Source organism: Canis lupus, chromosome 1 (genome assembly GCF_048164855.1).
Source record: "Canis lupus baileyi chromosome 1, mCanLup2.hap1, whole genome shotgun sequence".
Lineage (NCBI taxonomy): Eukaryota > Metazoa > Chordata > Mammalia > Carnivora > Canidae > Canis > Canis lupus.
The window spans coordinates 103,486,515-103,508,711 of NC_132838.1; the positions used below are offsets into that span (position 1 = coordinate 103,486,515).

The following is a 22,197-nucleotide window of genomic DNA, read 5'->3' on the forward strand; positions in this document are numbered from 1 at the left end:
CTCTCTTCCCTCTGTCCATGGTGAACCTTGGGAAGTGCGATCCAGGCCAGTGTCGGCCTGGACCATAGAGAAATTTGTGGGCCTCTGTTTGTCTTTGAATAAAAGAGCAGGGTTGCCTTCTAGGATTCTGCAGCTCAGGCATTCAGCAGTTCTGAGTATTGACCATCCACCCACTGCCCCCTTGCTTGAGGGCCAATCTGAGAAGCTCTGGGGACAATGGGAGCCATGGAAGGAATATGATCACAGCAAGAGCCAGTTCAGGTCTGTGCTGTTGGACAAATGGATCACTCTGTTCAGTTGCCAGATCAAATGCAGGATGTCCGCTTAGATCTGAATTTCAGATGCCCAGCAACAAAAAAAGTTTAGTACAAACATGTCCAAATTCGGCCTGGAACATACCTACGGTAAAGAGGTTTTTGTTGTTTGCTGAATCTGGCAGTTCTGTTGGAGCCCTTGGGGGGGACAGACGAGAAGGGGGAGGAGGCACGTGTCCTCCTCTTGCAGGGAAGACAAGCCTGAGCGCAGTGGGGCTTGGGATGGGAGTGGGTTGACACTGGGTGACTGCCTGGCCATGGAGGCCACAGAGGGAGAGGTCCAGGGCCAGCTGGGAGACCCAGCCCTCTGCACTTTATCTTCCAAGCCTGTGAGATGGGGTGATGACAGCATGACTAACCAGGGCCCAGATGCATCCCGCCAGTGCCACACCTAGCAAAGCCATGTGCAGGTGAGTCACCATAACAGACTGTGGTCCTGCCCAGGAAAGCAGGTCTCCTCTTCCAGGACTCAGGGATGCTCCCCTGCCTGTAGCCACACAGCCATGGAGGTGGCAGCAGAGTCAAAGCTGGAATGAGTGTGTAGGACACCAGGCCTGCTTTCTCTGGGCTGCTCCGCCTCCATGCTGCCTCAGCAAGACCACAGCTTTAGGGCTACTGCCCCCTGCAGAGTCAGGTTTCTAAGTGAGGAAACTGAGGCACAGAGTCTGAGGTCAGGAGCTAGGACAGGAGCATGGGCAGGCCTGCTTCAGAATTCACTAAGCTGCAAGGGTTCTAGGAGGGAGACCAGGAGGGAGTGAGCAGGAGGAGGAAGAGAGGGAGGGGGAGGAGAGGTAGTGGGGGAGGAGGGTGGAAATGGGAGGGAAGGGAGGGTACAGCGGGGCGGAAAGGTGGAGTAGGCAAGGGGGATGCAGAGATGGACGTGGGTAGGCAAAGAACAGCTGTATGGTAGAGAGAGAAATGCTTTCTGGGGCTCCCTGCAAAAATTGGGGCAGGGGGACAGGGCTCACCTTGTGCAGGCCACGACAGTGCACCAGTGCCACCAACTGGTGGAAGTTTCCTTCTGTCACATTCAGCGTCTCCTCCAAGGACAGCAGTGGCTTCTGCGTGGGAGGGGAGGGTTACCCTACCCGCTCCCGCCGTGGGGGGGGGGGGAGCTCCACCCACACACCTGCCCCCCCCTTCCCCTTGGGGTGGGGGGTGGGGAGCGCCCTCTGCCGACCTGCGCAGAAGGGAACTGGGGGACCGCTTCTCGCTCAAGGCCCTGCAGCTGGGAATGGATGTTGGCCAGAGCTCTCTGGGACAGAGTCAGCCTCTGTGGGAAGACAGAGGAGGACCGGGTAGTGGACGCCCCCTGCCTGCCCTCCTCGGCCCCAGGACACAGGACTGGGGTCCCTGGTGCCTGCAGCCTCCCCCAGGACCAGCAGTCCAGGCCCCAGTCCGCCCTCCTCCATCAGGCTCCCTTGCCCTACCTGTTGAAAGGGGTTGGAGACTGCCTGGTTGCAAAGGAAGTAATAGTTCAGGATGTCTGAAACAGGAGGGAAAGGGGGGAGCCTATGAGCCTGGGTCCCCTGATTCATGGGAAGGGGTAGGGCCAGGGCCAGGGGCCTCTCTCCAGCCCAGGGGCCTCTGGTATTCCCATCGGCATGACATTCAGGGACAGACCACCCACACCTTCCCCACCCCTTCTGCCCTGCCACAGCCCAAACCACACTGCTCTCCACACTCCCTGGAAACCCCTGCTTCTGCCGGCCTGCCCCTGACTAGACTGTGTTCCCATTTCCCCCAAGTGGCCAAGTCCTCTCTCCTGAGTCCAGCATCTGTATCCCTCCTTCCAGCCCACCAGGAGAGGTACTGAGAACATCTGAGACTGGGCACCCAGCCCACCCCACCGCAGGCAGGACTGTGCAGGGAGGCATGCAAGGCCCACACGGGGTCGATGGGGTCACCTGAGCCAAGCCCAGTCTCCTCCTGGGTCAGGTTCAGGATGTAGGTGTCAGGACTGGAGCAGAAGTCACTGAGGCCCTGAGAGAAGTGTTCGGAAAAGGGTCTCAGACCAGAAACTGCTGCAATTCCACACTCCCACAGAACTCACTGTCTGGCTCACCACCCCCCACCCCTGCCTCCACCATTCCTGGGGAGCCAGGAGTCCAAACCCCTCCTCTAGATCTAGGGGCTCAGTCCCCCAGCCCCTCCTCCCTCAGACCCAGGAGTCCAGACCCCTATAGTTCCTCCTCCCTCAGACCCTGGAGTCCAGACCCCCAGCCCCTCCTCCCTCAGACCCTGGAGTCCAGACCCCCAGCCCCTCCTCCCTCAGACCCAGGAGTCAAGACCCCCACCCCTCCCTCGGACCCAAGTGTCCAAGCCTCTAGCTTCTAGACCTCAGGACCTGCCCCAGGGCCTAGGGGCCTGACCTCCAGCACTCACCACAGCTGTAGCTGCCTCCAGGCCCATGGAGCCCCAGCTCAGGACAAGAACCAGGAGACTCATCACTGTCATCCTATAAAGGGGGAGGGGTTTAGTTTGGGGTTTGGGGGTTCGTAATTTCCCTGCCTCACCTCTTCTCCCTTGCCCCAAATCCCATCACAGCCCCACCACCCTTCCCTACCAACCTCTGGAGCCTGGAGGATCAGAACTAGGGGCAGAGAAGCTGGGGGACAGGGGGAGGATGGAGAGTGCAGGATGTAGACCTGTGAGCATTGACCTCAAACTCAATACCTTGGGCCCGCCCAGGAGTGACAGGGAGGACTGTGAGAAGGGCCCTGGGCTGGCAAGCCCGCAGCCCAGAGCCCAGCCCAGCCCCCAACTTGCTCTGGGATTCTGGGAGAACTACTGCCCACTTCTGGGATCTGTTTCCTGGCTTTGAATCCACAAGAGCCCTGTAATTCCCAAGCACACCTCCTAGGTTTGAGCACAGCTTGGTTAGCCTCCTGCTCTGCCCACACTCTTCCTCCAAGGTGTGGGCGCCGCCAGAACTGGAACTGCACTGGAGGGTGGTCACAACCTCAGAGCCTCAGGGTGAGCCCCAACAGGACAGCAGGACTTCTCATCCAGGGTGGGTGTAGAGACTTGTAAGTACCAGCAGGGCCCCCAGAGACAGGGAGGACTCAGGGGCTCCTCTAAATGGGATAGCCCAGCCTGACTGGAAAACCAGCCCTAGGAAGTGCCTGGGTGGCTCGTGGTTGAGCCCCTGCCTTTGGCTCAGGTCGTGATCCCGTGATCCTGGGATGGAGTCCCACTTCGGGCTCCCTGCATGGAGCCTGCTTCTCCCTCTGCCTGTGTCTCTGCCTCTCTCTGTGTCTCTCATGAATAAATAAATTAAATCTTAAAAAAGAAAGAAAACAGCACTTCCTGGCCGTGTGGCCTGGGGCAAGTGGCCCAACCTCTCTGAGCCCCAGTCTTGCCCTGTGTTAAATGGAGAAAAGGAAAATGTCTCCTCATAGAGTCAGCATGAGGGTTCCAAAGAGGGCCGGCCACATAGAATGAGCTGTTCAAAGTGTGGTCTTGAAATTCCTGTGAACCACATAATCGCCATGCAGCCTCAGATGTGGTTGCCTTCTGCCTCTGGTCCCCGCAAGTCAGGTGCCTGAGGGGCTCCTCTTTCCCGGATTAAGTCCGTAATCATCCCATCCTCAGTGTAACCGTTATATATTTTTTTCCTAGGATTTTGGAGCCCTTTCCGGGCCTCAAGACTTAGGTTTCCAGGTCTGCCCTGCTCTTCCTGGGCTGTGCTAGGTCTGGTGTCTGTACAGGCAGGCTCAGCCCAGGACCCTCATGGAAGTTTGTGGGACAAGAGAATGAAAGTATGAACCTGGGCAGGACAGCGGTCCCTCTTGTAAGGGCACTATGGGATATAAAGAGGTCCCCCTTGTGCTGTGAAACGAGCCTGCTACAGGGGCGCCCAGACTTACACAATCACCAGCCACTTGCTCTGCTTCGCCAGGCCCAGGAGGGTGAAGAGGCAGACCAGCAGTTCCAGGAGCAGCAGGAGGACATAGGCCAGCCATCTGGAGAAGGGACAAGGGTGAGGCTCAGCAGACAATCCAGCCCTCAGTACCCATGGCCCCAGACCGGTACCTGGCAGAGGGGCACAGCACCCCACATTCACGCCCTGCTCTGCCTGGCCATGTGACCTCCCCGTTGCCATGTCCCCAGGCCACAGCCAGCTGGTTGTGGAACATGCATGCTGAGAGGTGGGCCACTGCAGCTGGTATAGAGCTCAGGTCCCAGGGTGGGGAGGCACCCAGAACCCTACCCTGGCTGGACCACGCACAAACCCTGTATCCAGGCACAGCGATTGGTCTCCTGGAGCCCCTGACGGCCACCTCACCCTGCAGAGGGCAGCAAGTCGTCCCCAGGCACAGGCTGAGTGTCCTACTACATGACCTGGGGTCCAAGCACCAGCCTCTCCACTGCCTACCTGTGTGCAACCTGGTTCCTGTCTCAGGAACTTAGCCTCCTGTGCCTTAATTTCCCTGCCTGTATATGGGGGGGTGGGGGGTGGGGGGGACAAGAGCATTTGCTCCAAGAGGGTGTTGGAAAGCTAATGAGCAAGAACTCAGAAGGATGCTGAGCATACAGGCACATGTGAGCTTGAACCTTACTCAGGGAACTTTAAATGTTATTCAGTGAAGCATTAATGATGGATTCATGCTGACTGGAGTGCTGGCATGTCGTGAATGCTCCATAAACAGTGTCCCTGTCACTGGCCCCACACAGCTGGGCCCAGGCTGGGCGCCAGACCGGCCAGAGGACCCTCCCTTCCCAGGCAGAGCTGGGCCCAGTGGCTCCCGAGACCTCCAGGCCTTTGCTCCCAGCATCCCCACCGCCCATCCCAGCTTCACATCTCACTTCCCACACTACTGCCCTAAGCCTCTCTGCACACCTGCTCTCCGCCCCCAGGAACTCGGCCAGGAAGCTCTCCCTCACCTTCATTGAGGGAGGACTCCCAAGTACCAGGCACTCATATTGGTACATTCAGAGACATTTGCTGGTGGTGGTATGGGTCTGCCTCACCCCAGTGTAGCCTGCATAGCTGCCCAGGACCCCTGAAGGGGGTTGAGGCCTAGCATGTGGCTTAGCCACAGTGCAAAACCTGGACTGCCTGGGACCCAGGCCTGTCCGATGCACCACATGGGCATCCTCATCACAGACTGCTCCAGCCCTGGTGTGCCTCCACCCTGGAGCATAGAAGCCAGGACCTAGTCTCTTGACCCTGCCCTCATGCCTAGGCAGGGCCCTCAGAGCATGTTGGATAAACAAGAGACATAATTCCTAGTAGCTGAAGCAATGAGGACTTCATCATATTGGCTGCTGGGAAGGGTGGCTGCCCAAATGTCTGCATAACTTGTTTTGTCCCTCCTTCAAATATCACCTCGGTGATGGCCATCCCAGACACTCCCTACACACACACACACACTCCATGTTCAAACTGCCAGCCTCTGTCCCCAGCCCAGCACCATCCCCTTCTCTTTCATTTTTCGCCAAAGGTCTTACCACCCACCAAGTACATGCATTTTGTCTCTTATTGGCCACTTTACTGGAAGATGGGCAAGAATTGCTGTCTGTACTGCTCACTGCTCTGTATTACAACCAATTACATTTTACACACACCTGTATAGTGCGTGCTGGTCACTGTTGTAAGCACTTAACAGATATGGATTCATCTGATCTGCAACAATCCAATGAGGGGAGTGCAACCCATCATTCCCATTTTACAGATCGGGACACTGAGGCACTTGTCATGTGGTTCCAGAGTGGCCATCTGGCTTTAGAGTTCATGTCGCTAACTACTTGGGCACTCCTCTCTCTCACCACAAGGTGCTAAAGAAATGTTTGTTGAGTGGATACACATGTCAGATGGATGACAGGAGGAAGAGGCAGTCTGGGTTCAGGGAGCGGGTGAATGTGAGGGGAGCATGGGGTCCACCTCTGGAGCTGCAGGGGCCGTCCTCCGTGTTGTAGGATGCCTCTCCGGACCCTAGGTGCCAGTAGCACCTCCTCCTCCCAGTGGTGACAACCAAACATGTCTCCTGACATTGTCTGATGTCCTGGAGGCACCATCAGCTAGGATGAGAATGCTGGCCCTACAGGGCAAGGAAGAGCCATCACCCACCTGTACTCCTCCACAAAGGACACATCTTCGGCCACTTGCAGGAGGCTCAGGGGCACTCCCCGCCAGAAGGCCAGCCCCTGGAGCTGCTGGGCCACAGCCTCTGCCTGTCGCCGAGCCCCCCGGGCAGCGGCCACCAGCTCCGTGCGCTGCGCAAGCACCTCCTCCAGAGTGGTCAGCTCTGTCCTCACTGCCTCACCCAGCCTCTCCACTGTCTCCAACACCTGTGTGCAGGGGTGAATCGGGGGTCAGAGAAGGGCATTCTTGAGGGAGGCCAGGGGTTGGGTACAGGGTTGTGGAGGTAAAGTAGGAGTGACAGGTGTCTGAGATCTGGGGGCTAGGACATCTGTGGAATGAAGAAAGGAGGGAGGGGTACAGTTCTGTGGCCTCCCATCAGGAGCTTTGGACGGACAGTGGCATGGGCTCCCGAACTGGGATTGGCTCAAACAATGGCTAATTGTTTGAGGCTGAAGTTGGCATCTGCCTGCTTGAGTCTGGGGTCCTAAGTCTGGATTTCATGGTCCAGGGTCTGCACTGGACATGAAATTTGGGGTCTGGGGCCAGCCTGTGTCTCAGCTCTGGATCTGGAACCCTGGGCCAAGGGATGGGAGTTAGGCCTCTTGTCAGAGTCCTGGGTCTCAGCACTGAGGTCCCCCTGAGCTTTCGTGTACACCACAGATCAGGACTGAGGGCCTGGATCTGACCTGAGAGCAGGGGCTGAGGTCCCCAGTGTTGGGTCCAGGGCTGAGACTAAGTGTGAATTAGGGTCCAGATTTAAGCCCCATGATGCAAATCTGGGGAACCCAAGGTTCTGAAAGTTCCATATGCAGTCAGGTTTGGGTGTCAGGTGTACAGTCTGAGATCTACAAGTTGCAGTCTCAAGTTCTGAGTCTGGGGTCTTAAGTGTAAGGTGTGGGGTCTTGGCTCTGAGTCTGGATCCCATTTCTCTGAGAAGTGGACCTTTGTCTGGGTAGGGGGAACCAGTCTGGGTGTGGGTCTGGGGTCCAGCGGGTGCCTGGCCCCTCACCAGGTGGTCTATGGCGCTGAGCGTGTGGTTGGCATGCAGCAGTGCGGAGCTGAGCTGGGACACCCCATCACTGGTCTCGCTGTTGCCATAGAAACCGATGCCAATGCCGGCGCTGAGAGGGGGAGGGACGGGAAATCACAACCTGTCTTGGGACCCCGGGGGGCGCGTCCCTCCACCCTCTCATACACCCACCCCCACCCTATTGGGGTCTCCCACCCCCACCCCATTGGTCCAGCCCGTCGTGGGAAAGGATTGTCTCCAGCCTGGCCCCCACTGGTTGCCAAGGTAACGGGAAGCCCCCCTCCCCCGCCCCAGGGACGTCATTGTGATGCTAATGGTGGGTGGAGGGGCGGGGCGGGGAGGGGTGCAGATTTAACCCGCACCTCACTGGAGCGGAACCCCTGTCACCCCGGGGGCCCCAGGAGAAGCCCTCCGACCAGGACTGCAGGCCCCACACCCATCCCTCCATCCTTTCCTCAAGCATCCGGAGTTCTGTGCATCTGCCCCTTCGGGGTGCCGCCGTCCCCCGCTTCCTGGGGTTTCCTAAGAGTGCTGGCCCCCTTGTCATCTCTTGCGGGACCCTGAGCCTGTAGCTCTCCGCTTACCCCACCCCCGGGACCCAAGCGTCTGGCCAGCTGAGAGCAAGACAAGGGAATGTGGGCCGATGGGCCAGAAGCCTGCGCCCCCGCCCCTCCGCAGCCGGCACACAGAGCTCCATTGTAGGGTCTGAATGTGGGCCCCCCCCACCCGACCTCCCCAGCGTGTCCTCCGCGGAGGGGCCAGGCCGGAGCGGGCGGAGGGAGCCGGACGCCCTCACAGTTCCCAGCCTCGGCCCTGGGATCCCACGCCCGCCCTGGCGCCCCCGCCCATTGTTCACCCTGGGATAAAGCTGCTCTTGTTCCCAGGCCGCTGGGGGCCGGCCGTGTCTCTCCCCCACGGGGCCTTTGTCCACCCCCGCATCCACCCCCAGTCAGGAGACCCAGGAGAGGAAGCGCTTTGGATATAGGTCGCCCAGCGTCCTCCCCCCAGACACCCCCAAACACGCTGTGCGGCTCCCTGCGGGGAGAGAGTGGGGTAGAGCCCAGCCCGCATCCATCGGGGCGGGTCTCTCTGGGATCCGTGGACTGGGCCGCCTGTCCTGGGCTGGGGGTGGCCTGCAGGGGAGGGCTGTGCTCTAGGGCTGGTGTTCCGACAGTGGTGTAAGGGTGTGTCCTCAAGTACTCTTCTCTCTTCCCCAAGCTTGTGGGGGGTCACAGAAGAACCCTCCCACGCCGGGCTCTGAGAGGGGCTTGCAGGTCTGAATCTCCGCTCTGCCACTTGGGCAGAAGGGCCTTGAGGAGATGCTTTCTCCGTCTCCCTGAGACTTGCCCAGGGCTACGTTGGAAGGAGTTAGACCAGCTCGGGTCTGAGCTCCCAGAGGTGCTCCTGGACTGTAAATATAGATATTATTTTGCTGTCTCTCTCCCTGACTAGAACCTCAGCTCCATGAGGGCAAGACTCTTGTCTGGCCAGTTGGATATCTCCTATAGAGTAGATCAACACAGTAATAGTTGTGGAATGGATGGATGAATGAATGAATGAGTTAATGAATGACATCACCAGTCACTATTCACAGAGCATAACTATGAGCCCTATACAGTTTCTCATTTAATCCTACCGTAACTAGGAGGTGGGTGTTACCATAATGTCCATTGTAGAGATGTAGAAACTGAGTCCTGGAGAGATTACATCACTCCCCTCATTGCACGAGGTATTCAATGACAAAGCCATCAAACCCTAGCTCTTAACCCCTAACCCCTCCTGCAGGCCTGGCTGTCCTTGGGAAGTCACTCCTCTTGAAACTCAGTTTGTCCATCCATGAAATGGGAGCAGTTCTTCCCGCTGCAAGGCTGAGGTGGGACACCCTCAGGAAGACCAGCCGAGGTTGTGGGGAGCCCTGTCCCCACTCCCCACCCACCCTGGGGCCCCATTACCAGCCGACGAGTAGGGCAGCAATGCAGCTCCATGTGACACAGCCTCCCCCTGGTGGGGGACTCTTGGCCCCGGAGGGCTCTGGGGTCCGGCAGCAGCAAAAGCGGATGAGGTAGACGGCAATGAAAATGAGGCTCAGGCCCAAGCCCAGGCCTGCCAGGGCCACCACCAGCAACAGGGCCTGGGAAGGGGGAGACGTGAAGCCTCAGAGGGGCTCTGCTCCCCCCACCCCTGCCTGGCTGGAGGTCCTGGATCTGGGACTTTAGTGGAGGTGAAAGTAGCCCTGGCTAGAATGGGGGCCAAGCCCACCCTGTGGTTCTCAGGTTTGTGGGGAAGGATGGGGTCCCCACCCCTCCCAGGCTGGCAGCTTGGCTCAGTGGTTTGGGGCTGGGTCACTGGAGGGGACTTCCAACTGAGAGGCCTAAATCCTGGGTTCCAGTTCTGCTCCTGGCATGACTTTTGGCAGGGGCCTTCCCCTCTGTGAGACTGTCTCCTCTTCATCCCCAACCAGGCAATTAGAACAGAGCATCACCTAGGACCCGCTGAGACCCAGATCAGGAACTGGCTGGGATCAGGGGGTGGACAGGGGCGCCTGTTCCCAGAGATGTGTGCATAGTCAGGGGTGGGAGGCTTCCTCTTCCCTCCTCCTTGCTGGTCACCCCCACTCACTGCTCGCTCTCCCCCCTACTGGTGAGCTCTGCACACCCACCGCAGTGTAAGTCTGTCACCCAGGGACTCACGGGGAGGGGGACGTGACAGCTTCCATGACAGTGTATGTGTGCAACACTCAGAGATGGAGACTTGGAGATAGACACAGAGGCACAAAGAGAGCGGAGGTGGGGTGGGGTCAGGGAGTGGAAAAGTAGAGATGCCGAGAAAGGAGACACAGAGATAAATGGTGTCCAAGTGGAAGGCTGGGAGGAGGGAAGCAGGAAGAGAACAGGTATGTGTCATTGGAAAGCCTTGCAGGACATCGGGGCTCTCTGCAAGACAGAACTTCACAGGGAGTGCTGTGCAGTCCAGTCCCCTTCCCAGGTCCTCAGATGGGGAAGGGGTTTACCTTGAGCCACACAGCAGGTAGGGACACCATCAGGAACAGAATCAGACATGCAGACTCACCAACACTGTTTCCTGTAAACCACAGTGTCTCTGCCTTCATCATAGTGTGGAGTGTGTGTGTGTGTGTGTGTGTGTGTGTGAATGACACAAGTGTGTGGGGCATTTGTGTTTCTAGCTGTGAAACTGGATGTTTTATCTATGACTGAGTTTGTCTGCCAGGAGATACTACACCTGAGTGTGTGTGTGTGTGTGTGTGTGTGTGTGTGAGGGAGAGAGAATGTGTGTCTCTATGGGAGCACCTATATCTGCAGGTGTGAGACTGATCTGTTGGCACTTGTGTGTTTCTGGGCATGATTGAGTCTGAGTGGTCTCTAGTGGGGTGTGTGTGTATGTGAAAGTGTGTGAGTGTGTTTGTGTGAATGTGAACATGTGTTATGTATGAGTGAATGTATGTGTACATATGTGTGAGTTTGTGTCTGGGTGTGTGGGTGTATATACAAGTGAGCTTGGGATGTGTGAATGTTGGAGTGAGGGCAGGAACTGTGTGAGTGTGTGTATGTATATGTGACTAAGTGTATACAAGTGAGTGTAGAGTGTGTGTGTGAGTGTATGCATACGTTTAAGGGCAAGATGTGTGAATGTGAGTGTGTGAGTGTGTATAGAAGTGAGCTTGGGGTGTGTAAATGTGTGAGTGTTGGACTGAGGGCAGGAAATGTGTGTGTGTATGTATATATGACTGTAAGTGTATACAAGTGAACGTGAGGTATGTAAGTAAGTGTATGAGCGAGGACAGGAATGTGAGTGTGTAAACCTGTGACTGTGAGTGTGAATACAAGTAAATGTGTGTGTGTGAGTGTGAGTGTGCCTTCCAGCCTGGTGTCACCCAGTGCCTGACTTTTTTCAGCTGTGCCCATAGCAGTGATCTTCCTGAGGGGCAATGTCCCCTCCTGGGTCATGTGACTTGGTACATGTCCCAGTGCTGTCACCCTGTCTATGAGGGGGGCGGAGGGAGCCTCTCCGAGTGCCTCCGGCAGTGGCTGAGGCCAGCAACCGGTGTGTGGTTGTGTGGGCAGGTCTCCTCGGCTGTGAGCGGGCGTCAGTGAACAGCACTGGAGGTCGTGATTGTGTAAACGAGAGGCTGTGGGCGAGGGGGTGGCCGTCCCTGTTTGGTGGGGAGAGGGCGGCATGGAGTAGGCAGGGAGAAGCTGCTCCCAGCTGGCACAGCCATGACCCAAATAGCTCAGAATACAGCACACATCCCCCTCTCTGCTTTTCTGGGACCCCCCCACTCCTTCTAAGCTTTCCAATCCCCAGCCCTTTATCCCAAGAGCTCCCCAGCACAGACCTGAGGGGCCTAGACCGTATAGGCAGGCCCCAGGACCCATCCAAAGGCTCTGCCAGGACTCCCAGCACCCCCCCACGCACACACTCCCCCACCCTTAGCGGGCTCAGCCAAGCCTTGCTCCTCATTAATCTCAAAGTCAAGGACTTGAATTAAACTGGGTCAGGGGACAGTTCTTTTGCCCCTGTCGGAGCTGACCCAGGCTGGACCCCTTCCCCAGGGACACCCCCCCCCCCCCCCCGCTTCCGTGAGGTTCTCACCCCAGCCCCACCCTGCCGACCCATTTCTGTCATCCTCTGGTCCCCAAATGGAACCTCATTTTCACCCCCACCCCCACCCCGAACGCGCTGACCACCCCTTCTGTCCCAGGAGTTCCTCTTCTAGCACCTCCACCTCCTTTTCCCAGCCCCGACCCTAAATCCCTCTCACCCCTTCCCCATTTCACGTCTCAATCGTGTCCTGAACCCTGGCACCCCAGCCTTCCTCTCCACCATGACCAGCTCCTATCTCTGCTGAGTCCCACTTAACTAGACTGCCCAGAACCCATCTGGGGAGGGGTCATCTTTTAGGACACGGAGAGTGTACCTATCGCCCTGATGACCCTGGAGGCTAGCTTCCCAGGTAGCTCTCAGAGACCCTGGAATCCAAGGCGCCCCCAGTCCCTTCCCTCCTCTGGGACTAAGGGGTTCAGGCCCCTGCCCCCCCCCTTATTTAAAAGGAGCCAGGGCTCTGGTCTCCCTGCACCTGTCCCAGGGGAACCTCTAGGTATGGGAGCCCCATGCTCCTCCTCTTCCAGATACCCCAAAGTCCGGGCCGGCCCACGCCCCCAGAGAACACCCAGCCCCCTTCTCCCTCGGGACCCAGAAGCTCTGCCTTCGCCCCCGCCCCCGCCCCCAGGACCCCACACCCGCTCCCACCTGCTGGTATTCTTGCTCTTGGGGCGCGAAACCGCTGGGTACCGGGCGGAGCTGGAAGTCGGCGCGGGGCAGCTGGTGGAGCAGATGCACCCAAGCCGAGGGTCGGTAGCCCGGGGGCGCACCCATAGCCCCCGGGGAGGGCTCAGCGGGGCCGATGCCGGGGCTGCGGGAGCCTCGGCAGTGGAGCGGGGCGCGGGCGGAGCGGGGTCTGGCGGGGCTCAGGGGAGCGGAACAGGGGGAGGGAGAGGTGGGGGGCGGAGATTGGGGGAGGAGGGGGGAGGCGCGGGCCAGACGGGGACGGTGCTGCCCCTGGTGGCTTCCGGGGGGACTGCGGCGCCTCTAGCGGGCCCCCAGCGCTCCGCCCCTTAGTGACGGCTTCCACCTGCGGCCGGCGCAGGTACCACGCTGTCCGGCGATATCCTTGTCCAAATGAAGCCGCTCATACTGGCTATAGTCCTACAGCCACATAAGGACCCCTTTATCTCTAGGAAGAACCTTTATGTCTATGCAAAGGTCATTAAGTATTTGCACAGCATTTTACACATGACAGGCATTTGCGTCAATAACCCCCACACACACACACACACACTCTGTGTGTAAAAGTACTCTCGCCTGTAAAGGATGTCATTTGGGTAAAATCCCCACCTTTTAAAATCGGTGTAAGAACACAGCTTCTATACACAAACCTTCCTATGTGTACAGACCACTCCAGAATGTACGCTTGCATACCAGTGTTAAGGACCCCTCACATCTGCATAAGGACCTCTCCTACTCCGAGAAGAACCCCGCTCATCTATCTATCTAGGGACCCCTTCCATCTGTATAACAATGCCTGGCATGTGTTTAAGAACCTCCCCAAACTCTTTAAGGATTACTTCAGTGTACATAAACTCTCCCTGCCCCTTGCCATTCACTTATAGTTTACAGAGTATTTTTCCAGCCACTATCTGTAATGAGTCTCACAGAACCCACTGGTGCCATGCTGACATATGGGGAAGTAGAGACACTTGGAGGGCACTCAGCTACCTTGACATCACCATCCAGGCAGTCACTGTTGGCGATAAAACTAAGGTTCTCAGGAATCTGCCCCAGGGAGCCTCCCCACCCTTGCGGAGCTAGGCTAGTCTTTGCCACCTGGAGTCCCCACAGCTGGCTTCCCCTGCAAGGACTGAGATGGGCAGGAAGAAAAAGGGGAAGTTAGTATTTCACAATTCTCATCCTGATATTGTGCCCCAGATTGGTGACAAAGGGGTAGTTGCTCATCCCATTACTAGGAGAAAAACCATGATAGTCATGGTGATGATGCCATGGTGATAGTCATGATGATGGTGGTAATGATGGTGGTGATCGATAATGATGAAGGTGATAATGGCAATAATGGTGATGATAATGGTAATGGAGATGGTGGTGGTGGTGATGATGATGGTGGTGATGATGATGATAGTGATAATGGTGATGATGATGGTGGTAATGATAGTGATGGTGATGATAGTAGTGCTGATGGAAATGATAGTGATGATGATGGTGGTGATACTGACCCATAGTGACAGGGAAGAATGAGAATAGCTGCCCTCATCTCTCTCTCTCTCTCATCATCTCTACCTTGGTCTTCTCCAGCACACCTCCAATTCCAACTCCAGTGGTTGGAGTCATGTCCTCCACTGTCGTCAACTAGATAGGCTGCGTGGGGCCTGGAGATGATAAAGTTCTTGAGATGAGAAGCCATGAGTTGTGCTATGTGACTCCAGGCAAGTGAATCCCCATCTTGGAGTCTCTGCTTCCATATCTGTCAAATGAAGGGAAAGAAGTGAGATTAGCCTGTCTGAAAACCCCTTGTTAGATAATTTTCTACATCGTGTCTGAGCCAATGTTTGCAGAACCAGCAGGACTTGCTAAGGGGGAGAAGAATTCCAAATTCCATAATGTGTGTAGTTAGGCTCATGTATCTATGGGTGGGCTGAGGTGGTCATTGTGACTCAGTGACTCAAGAGTACTCAGTGGCTCCCATTGCCCATGGGATCAGGTCAAACAAACCCTCTTAGTCTTGCTTTCATGTCTTCCACCATCTGGCCTTATGTCCACCCTCCTCAATATAGATATTTAAGGGTAGTAGATTTCCAACCTGTGGAACCTCAACCACACTGAGAAATACATTTTACAGTGTGATCTGGCACACACATGTCAGAAGTGAAAAGTCTCACGAACAAAACTGACCTCCACTCAGCACGATGCTCTCAGATCTCTCCCATCTAATTCTATTTCAGAAATAAAAATCTGGTCACAACCTAAATTTTTCATGACTGGCTAATGGGTCTTGACCTGCAATCTGAAAAACACTAATCTTGAATTCCAGAGAACAATCTGGGTTGGTGTTAGAAAAGGAGTAACTCCTACTGAAAAGATGTAGGTTACACTGGCTTCTGGGTTGGGGGATGGCAATGGTGCAGTGTTTTATTCCTGCACCCCTTCTCACAAAGTGTGTGCATACATGAACAGACATGCACAAACAGGCACACACCACTCCCTGTCACTCCCCTTCAGAAAAAGGTTTGTTGACTGAATCTCCCACTTTCTCCCTCTGTCTCCTCTTGTATCTCTCTGTCTCTCTCATATGATTTGGGTCCCAGAAGGTTCGCATTCTTTAAGGCTTTACTTCCAACCTTTACTGATTGAGCCCAAGACATCCATCCCAGTCAATGGGAGAGCTGAGATGCTGTCTGACAGAAATTTGTTCTCTTTGACCTCCTCCTGCCCTTGCTCCCTGAGTCTGTTTCTCATGGGAAAGACAAATGTTTTTCCAGGGTAGTCCCTAAGCATTTCTAGAGTTCTTGGCTGAATACCACTGCAATGCCATCTCAAGCTCTATAGGTATTAATTCAGGGCTGGGGTCCCTGAGAAACCCCCATTGGAGAAGGGCTCAGAGAATGTGGTTGTTCCTGTCTGGTTTCAGGCAATGATTGCCATATGGGAAGAGGGACCCAGCAATGCCAGATGTTTCAAATTTTCAGGAGAAGACAGAAATTTGGATATTTTTAAAAGCAAAATCCCTCAGCTCTTAAATGTTAAAACTAATTCAAATACCAAAAAAAAAAAAAAATACTGTGTGGGCCAAATAAAACCTGTCTGTGGGTTGGATCTGGCTGATTTATAAGCTCTGGTCTAGCCAGATGCTCAGCAGCACCAGCAAACAAAGGAAGGTACCCACAAGGAGGCTGCAGAGGAGCAGCCCAGAGATGCAGGAGGGAAGCCAGAGACAGGCAGCAAAGCCACCTCCTCCAGGAAGGCCTCCTAACCTACCTCTCTCGATGGAAGGCCAAATCAGCTCCTGGCTAAAGGGTTCAGCATGTACTCCACAAGACTCAAACTCTGGGATACTTGCCAGCTTAACAAGGTGGTTGAGTATATGTTGTATGAGTCCAATCTGATGGTGTTCTAGAACAGATGAAACCAGCCTATGATACCAACAGAAATCAGAGCAAGTGTTACCTCTGGGAAGGTGGGGACAGGGCCGACTGGGAAGGGGCTGGAGGGAAGGCATTATTCTGTATCTTGATAAGGGTTTGGGTTTCACGATTTGATATATGTATATATTACACAATGATTATCACAGTAAGGTTAGTTAGCACATCCATGACCTCACATAGTCGCATTTTGTATGCGTATGTGGTGAGAACTTTCAGAATCTCTCCTAACAACTTTCATGGTACTGTTAATTCAAAATCTCTCTTAACAATATGGTATTGTTAATTATAGCCAAATGCTGTACATTAGATCCCCAGCACAAATACATTTTACACCCGCAAGTTTGTGCCCTTCAACCACTTTCACCCCTTCCCCATCCCCTGCCCCCACCCTGGGCTACCACCAATTTGTTCTCTGTATCTGTGGATTCAGGGTTTTGATTCTACACATGATTAAGATCAGACAGTATTTGTCTTTCTCTGACTTAGCTCATCTAGCATCATGTCCTCAAGATTAATGCATATTGTCACAAACGGCAGGATTTCTTTCATCTTTATGGTTGAATAATATTCCATTTTACATACATATGTAAATACATGCATATATGTAAATATATTAGCAATTTGTGTATGCATATATGTCGAAAGATTTACATATATGTCATATATGCATATATCTTTTTTAAGATTTTATTTATTTATTCATGAGAAACACACAGAGAGAGGCAGAGACACAGGTAGAGGGAGAAGCAGGCTCCAGGCAGGGAACCCAACATGGGACTCAATCCCAGGACTCCAGGATCACGCCCTGAGCCAAAGGCAGACGCTCAACCACTGAGCCACTCAGGCCATATATCTTTGAGTTAGTGGTTTTGTTTTCTTCTGATAAATACCTGAGGTGGAAATGCTGGATTATAAGTATTTCTGTTTAATTTTTTGAGGAGCCTTCATAATGTTTTCCACAGTGGCTGCACCAGTTTGCATTCCCATGAACAGTGCTGGAGGGTTCCTTTTTCTCCACGTCCCCACCAATACTCATTGTCTCTTGGGTTTTTTATACTAGCCAATTCTGGCCGGTGTGAGGTGCTATCTCACTGTGGTTTTGATTTGCATTTCCCTGATGGTGAGTGATGTTGCACCCTTTTCATGTACCTGTTGGCCATCTGCATGTCTTCTTCAGGAAAAATGTCTACTCAGCATCTTTGCCCATCTTATAATTGGACTCTTTGGGTTTTTTTTTCCCACTGGAATATTTTTTCAACTTCTTTATGTTTGAAATTTTTCGTAACAAAATATTGAGAAGAAAAGAGTGAGGCTGTAACAAGAGTAACAGGATAGATAAAGCAGTATTGGATTATAAACCAAACACAAAAAATATATATATAATCCAAAATGATATAAATAAATGACTGGATGGTGTAATAAATGTGATAAATGGAAAAGAATAGACAAATCTCCTATGCAAAAAAATCCCAAATAATTTATGTTGATATTTTGCCCCCAGGAGATGGAGCAGAAATCCCTACTCTTTAAGGTTGGGCTGAGCATGTTCCCTTCCTTCTAAAGGGAACAGCATGAAAATTGGGGGAAGAGACTAACTTTGTAGTTGAGAAACCTCACCAACACTGCCTCCCAGGGATTAGGACCAGCATTAACCATGATCAGCCATGTTGGTTATGCCCTCCATATGGTATGCTGAAAATAGTACTTACCTCTGTGGTTTTCTTCTCCGTGACCTTAGTCCAATGATGAGAAAAATATCTGTCAATCTCCAACTGAGGCACATTCTACAAAATACCCTGACTAGTGCTTCTCAAAACTGTCAAGTTCATCAAGAACTAGAAAAGTTTAAGAAACTATCAGAGCCAAGAGGAGCATAAGGTGACTTGGTGACAAATACAATGTGTCCACCTGGGTAGGATACTGGCTCAGTAGCACACTTGGTAGGAACTAAGGAGATCCTAATACAATGTGAATGTTGGTTAACAATAATGCCTCCACATTGGTTCATCAGCATGACAAACATACCATAGCCATAGTGATAGAAGATGATCAAGCAGGTGTAGGAGAGGCTGGGTGAAGAGTGTATGGGAACTCTTGAGATTTTTCTGTAAACTTAAAACTAATCTAAAATAAAATTTTTACTTAAAAAAATCCAAATTAAAAAAAAATGGTAGGATAGTAAAAAAAAAAAAAGTCTGGGCTCACTGGTGTGAACAGGAAGCAGCTTTATTCTTTCTCACCCTGCCTTCACATACCATCTGTTTGAGTCCCCTGTCCCTCCCCCATGGCTATATCTGGAGCAGATCTTCCAGATTTTCTTGCCATTTTGGGGTTTTCCAACTGTCCCATTTTTTGGGGGGGTCAATAGTCCAGCCTAACTCAGTACCAAAACATCCATCTGGCATTCAAAATCATTCCCTGTCACCTGGGGGATGCCTAAGCTGAGATCCCACAGACCAAGGGTGTGGAGGGGGCACAGCGTCACTTCGTCCACTCTCCTCTTTGGATCCTTGCAATGCCACCTCCCTTTCTCTGGGTCTATTAAGAATTTCTGCTTCCCTTCCTCAGAGTCAGATTATGGTGCTTATGTTCTTCAACCAGAGACCACCAGAACACACCTGGAGTGGAACACGATGGGTTTACTCCTCACTGTGGTGGCAGGTGGCACACACCCAATGACAGGCTGCCCTGGCTGCCCTGGGTTTCCCCTAAATTCTTGTGTTGCAGTCCTAACCTCCAACTACCTCGGAGGTGACTGTAATTGGAGACAGGATCTTTGAAGAGGTAATTCCGTTAATGAGGTCATATGGTGCGTCCTAATCCAATGTGACTGACGCCCTTCTAAGAAGAGGAGATTAAGACACAGACAGGCAAAGAGGGAAGGGAAGACCGTGTGAAGACACAGGGAGGAGGTGGCTCTGATCCTGACGGCAGTTCTGATGTGTTTTCCTCCCACACCACCAACCAGTTCTTGCATACTAGCTGGGCATCTTCCAAGTCAATTCTGACACTATCTATCTGGAGGCAGAGCCAGGTCCCACAGGTTAGGGGTTCAGTCCTACAAGGCTGCCCCCCACCCCCCCCGCACCCAACACAGAGCTCAGATTCCAATCCCAAGGCCAGGTTGTCACCCAGCCTCCTGACTCAGCAGCTGTAGATTCCCGTTTCGGTGCCTCCCTCCTGGTTCCATGGATTTGCTAGAGTGGTTCACAGAACTCAGAGAGACATTATATCAGTTTATTATAGAAGGACGTGACTCCACAGAGACCTCATTACATAGAGCCGTTGGGGATTGAACTGTCTCCAGCCCCCTACCCTCCACACTTAGGAGCCATCCACAGGTCACTTCTTTTTTTTATTATTATTATTTTTAAAAATTTCACTGGAAGATTGTTCACCTGGGGCCAACAAATCTACTACATTTCGATTTGCATTGGGATGTGTTGCGATTTATTTTTTAAAATTTTATTTAAATTCAATTTGCCAACATAGTATATATATCACCTCGTGCTCATCCCATCAAGTGCCCTCCTACCCCATCCCCTCACCCACCTCCCCTTCTGCAACCCTTTGTTTGTTTCCCAGAGTTAGGAATCTCTCATGGTTTGTCTCCCTAATTTTTCCCCCACTTCCATTTCCCTCCTTTCCCTTATAGTCCCTATCACTGTTTCTTATATTCCACATATGAGTGAAAGCATATGATAATTGTCCTTCTCCGATTGACTTCACTCAGCATAATACCCTCCAGTTCTATCTATATCAAAGCAAATGGTAGGTATTCATCCTTTCTGATGGCTGGGTAATCTTCCATTCCATATGTATATAGATAGATAGGTAGATAGATAGATAGATAGTTAGATAGATAGATAGAGAAATATAGATATACACACCACATCTTCTTTATCCATTCATCTGTTGAAGGACATCAAGGCTCCTTCCACAGTTTGGCTATTGTGGACATTGCTACTATGAACATTGGGGTGCAGATGTCCTTGCGTTTCACTACATCAGTATCTTTTTTTTTTAAAAAAAGATTTTATTTATTTATTCATGAGAAACACAGAGAGAAAGAGGCAGAGACAGAGGCAGAGAGAGAAGCAGGCTCCATGCAGGGAGCCTGATGTGGGACTTGATCCCGGGACTGTGGATCACGCCCTGGGCGGAAGGCAGACGTTCAACCACTGAGCTACCCAGGTGTCCTACTACATCAATATCTTTGGGGTAAATATCCAGTAGTGCAATTGCTGGGTCATAGGGTAGCTCTATTTTTAACTTCTTGAGGAACCTCCACACTGTTTTCCACCAGCTTGCACTCCCACCAACAGTGAGACACACCTTCATGTCTCTCATCACTTGGGGAAATAACAAGGGCTTTAGATGAAGACCAAATACACATTTCTTATTATAAATTGCAATATGACAGCAGCAATCTATAAGCCAAGGAGAGGTGCTTCAGAAGACACCAGCCATACTAACACCTTGATCTTGGATTTCCAGCCTCCAGCACTATAAGAAAATAAATTTCTATTGTTCAAGCCGCTGGTTGGTGGTGCTCTGTTGCTACAGCCTGGAGACTAGCACAGGGGGTGCTGGAAATGAGCTCTCATGGAATTCCAATGTACTTGGGTCACTTTGAACAGGGTCAAAGAAGAGTGATTTGCTCCAGATTTGGGTATTGTCAGAAAGTGGGGGGTTTCGATGAGATTGTTTGCATCTCCAGGCCATCCTGGCGGGGCTGAGAGCTGCACATTCATGCTACAAGTCCAGAGCTCTTTTGTCCCTGTCTCAGTGGGAAGCAGCCTGCTGGCCAGGTCCCCACTCTCATGTCCTCTGGTCCCACCCAGGCCCAGAGACTGCTTCCGGCCCTGGAACACCTACAGAGCTGATGGGCATCAGCGTCAGGCTGGACCCAGAACTCCTGCCTGTGTGGTGTGCCTTCTTCCTGGCCACCTGCAGCAGGGTCCAGTCTGGCCTGAGAATTCGGGCATCTGACCCTCACACAGGTTGTGCCAAACCTGGGAAGTGGGCTTACCTGCTCTTTGCCACACTCTGCCTGACTCTCCTGCCCACACTCGGCAGGACACATGGGGTCTAGGGGTGGGGGCTCCATTCCAGCAGCTCCTGCCTTGTTAGAGGAGGCTTCTGCTATGTGCTGTGGAGCCAGCCAGAGCGGTCCAGCCAGCTGCTCACCTGAACCCGCATGCTTCGGGGACACCATGCTCTGGCTCAATCCCCTGCAGGCATCAAGATGCTTTACGCTATGAGTTTTGTTATTATTCAGGTACAGCATGGCCAACAGACCAGGAGGCAGGCAGCTGGTACTAGGAAGATGGTTGGTTATAGTCACAGACTCCAACAGGACAGACACCCTCCTCCTAGGTGGCAGGTGATGGACATCTCATCGCATCCTTCCAGAACAGAGAGAGAGAGGGAAAGAGAGAGAGAGGGAAAGAGAGAGAGAGAGAAAGAGAGAGAGAGAGAGAGAGATTGATTCGGCTGGCATGCTCTAATCTCTTCTCTTCGTATACCCCATCTCATAGCCTTGGCTAATAATCACTTCTGCAAGGCCTCCCTTCCTAAAGGTGTCACATTCAGGGTTAGGGCTTCCACATATGAATTTGGGGCAGGGGAACAAACGTTCAGTCCATTGCACCCTACGAGAAGGGAATGCAGGCCCTACTCTGCGAAGTATACTTCAGAGAATACCATCCTCTTATGAGTCTCACCTCAAAATGTGGAACTGGGTCAATGTGGCACTGCTGGCTGCTAGGGACAGGCTCTGTGGGGACGTCTGAAGCCTCTCCCTCAATGGGAAACATTGTTGAGAACCTCAACCATAGAGCAGAGACGGTGGGGAAATTTCCTCTCTCTTAAAACCAGCTTAATTGAGGTATAGCTGACATAGAAAAAATGGTACACATGTCTCATATTTGGTTTGCTGACTCTGGATGCGTGCAAACACCATGACGTCTTCACCACAATCCAGGTAACCTGTGCTGCCAACGCTTCCCAGTTTGCTGCTGTCTCTTTAAC

The 22,197-nt window shown here is 52.9% G+C and overlaps 1 protein-coding gene across 9 annotated transcripts in view; it reads right to left on the bottom strand.

Annotated features, from left to right (window-relative positions):
* Positions 1-12,937, bottom strand: part of TTYH1 (tweety family member 1) — a 15,392-nt gene extending 2,455 nt beyond the window's left edge. For 2 of the 9 annotated variants that reach the window (XM_072843955.1, XM_072843964.1), the window contains exons 1-11: positions 12,701-12,937; positions 9,385-9,563; positions 7,412-7,523; positions 6,388-6,608; positions 4,184-4,279; positions 2,700-2,772; positions 2,222-2,297; positions 1,745-1,800; positions 1,495-1,587; positions 1,283-1,375; positions 400-641 (exon numbers count right to left, since the gene is read on the bottom strand). In XM_072843955.1, the coding sequence (XP_072700056.1) occupies positions 400-641; positions 1,283-1,375; positions 1,495-1,587; positions 1,745-1,800; positions 2,222-2,297; positions 2,700-2,772; positions 4,184-4,279; positions 6,388-6,608; positions 7,412-7,523; positions 9,385-9,563; positions 12,701-12,826 (1,367 nt within the window). In that variant the 5' untranslated portion in view covers positions 12,827-12,937. Of the gene's footprint in view, positions 1-399; positions 642-665; positions 966-1,282; positions 1,376-1,494; positions 1,588-1,744; positions 1,801-2,221; positions 2,298-2,699; positions 2,773-4,183; positions 4,280-6,387; positions 6,609-7,411; positions 7,524-9,384; positions 9,564-10,442; positions 10,520-12,700 lie in introns of those variants that run through there. The other 7 variants (XM_072843976.1, XM_072843942.1, XR_012039234.1 and 4 more) reach the window with 6 other exon arrangements.
* Positions 12,938-22,197: the final 9,260 nt, after the last annotated feature.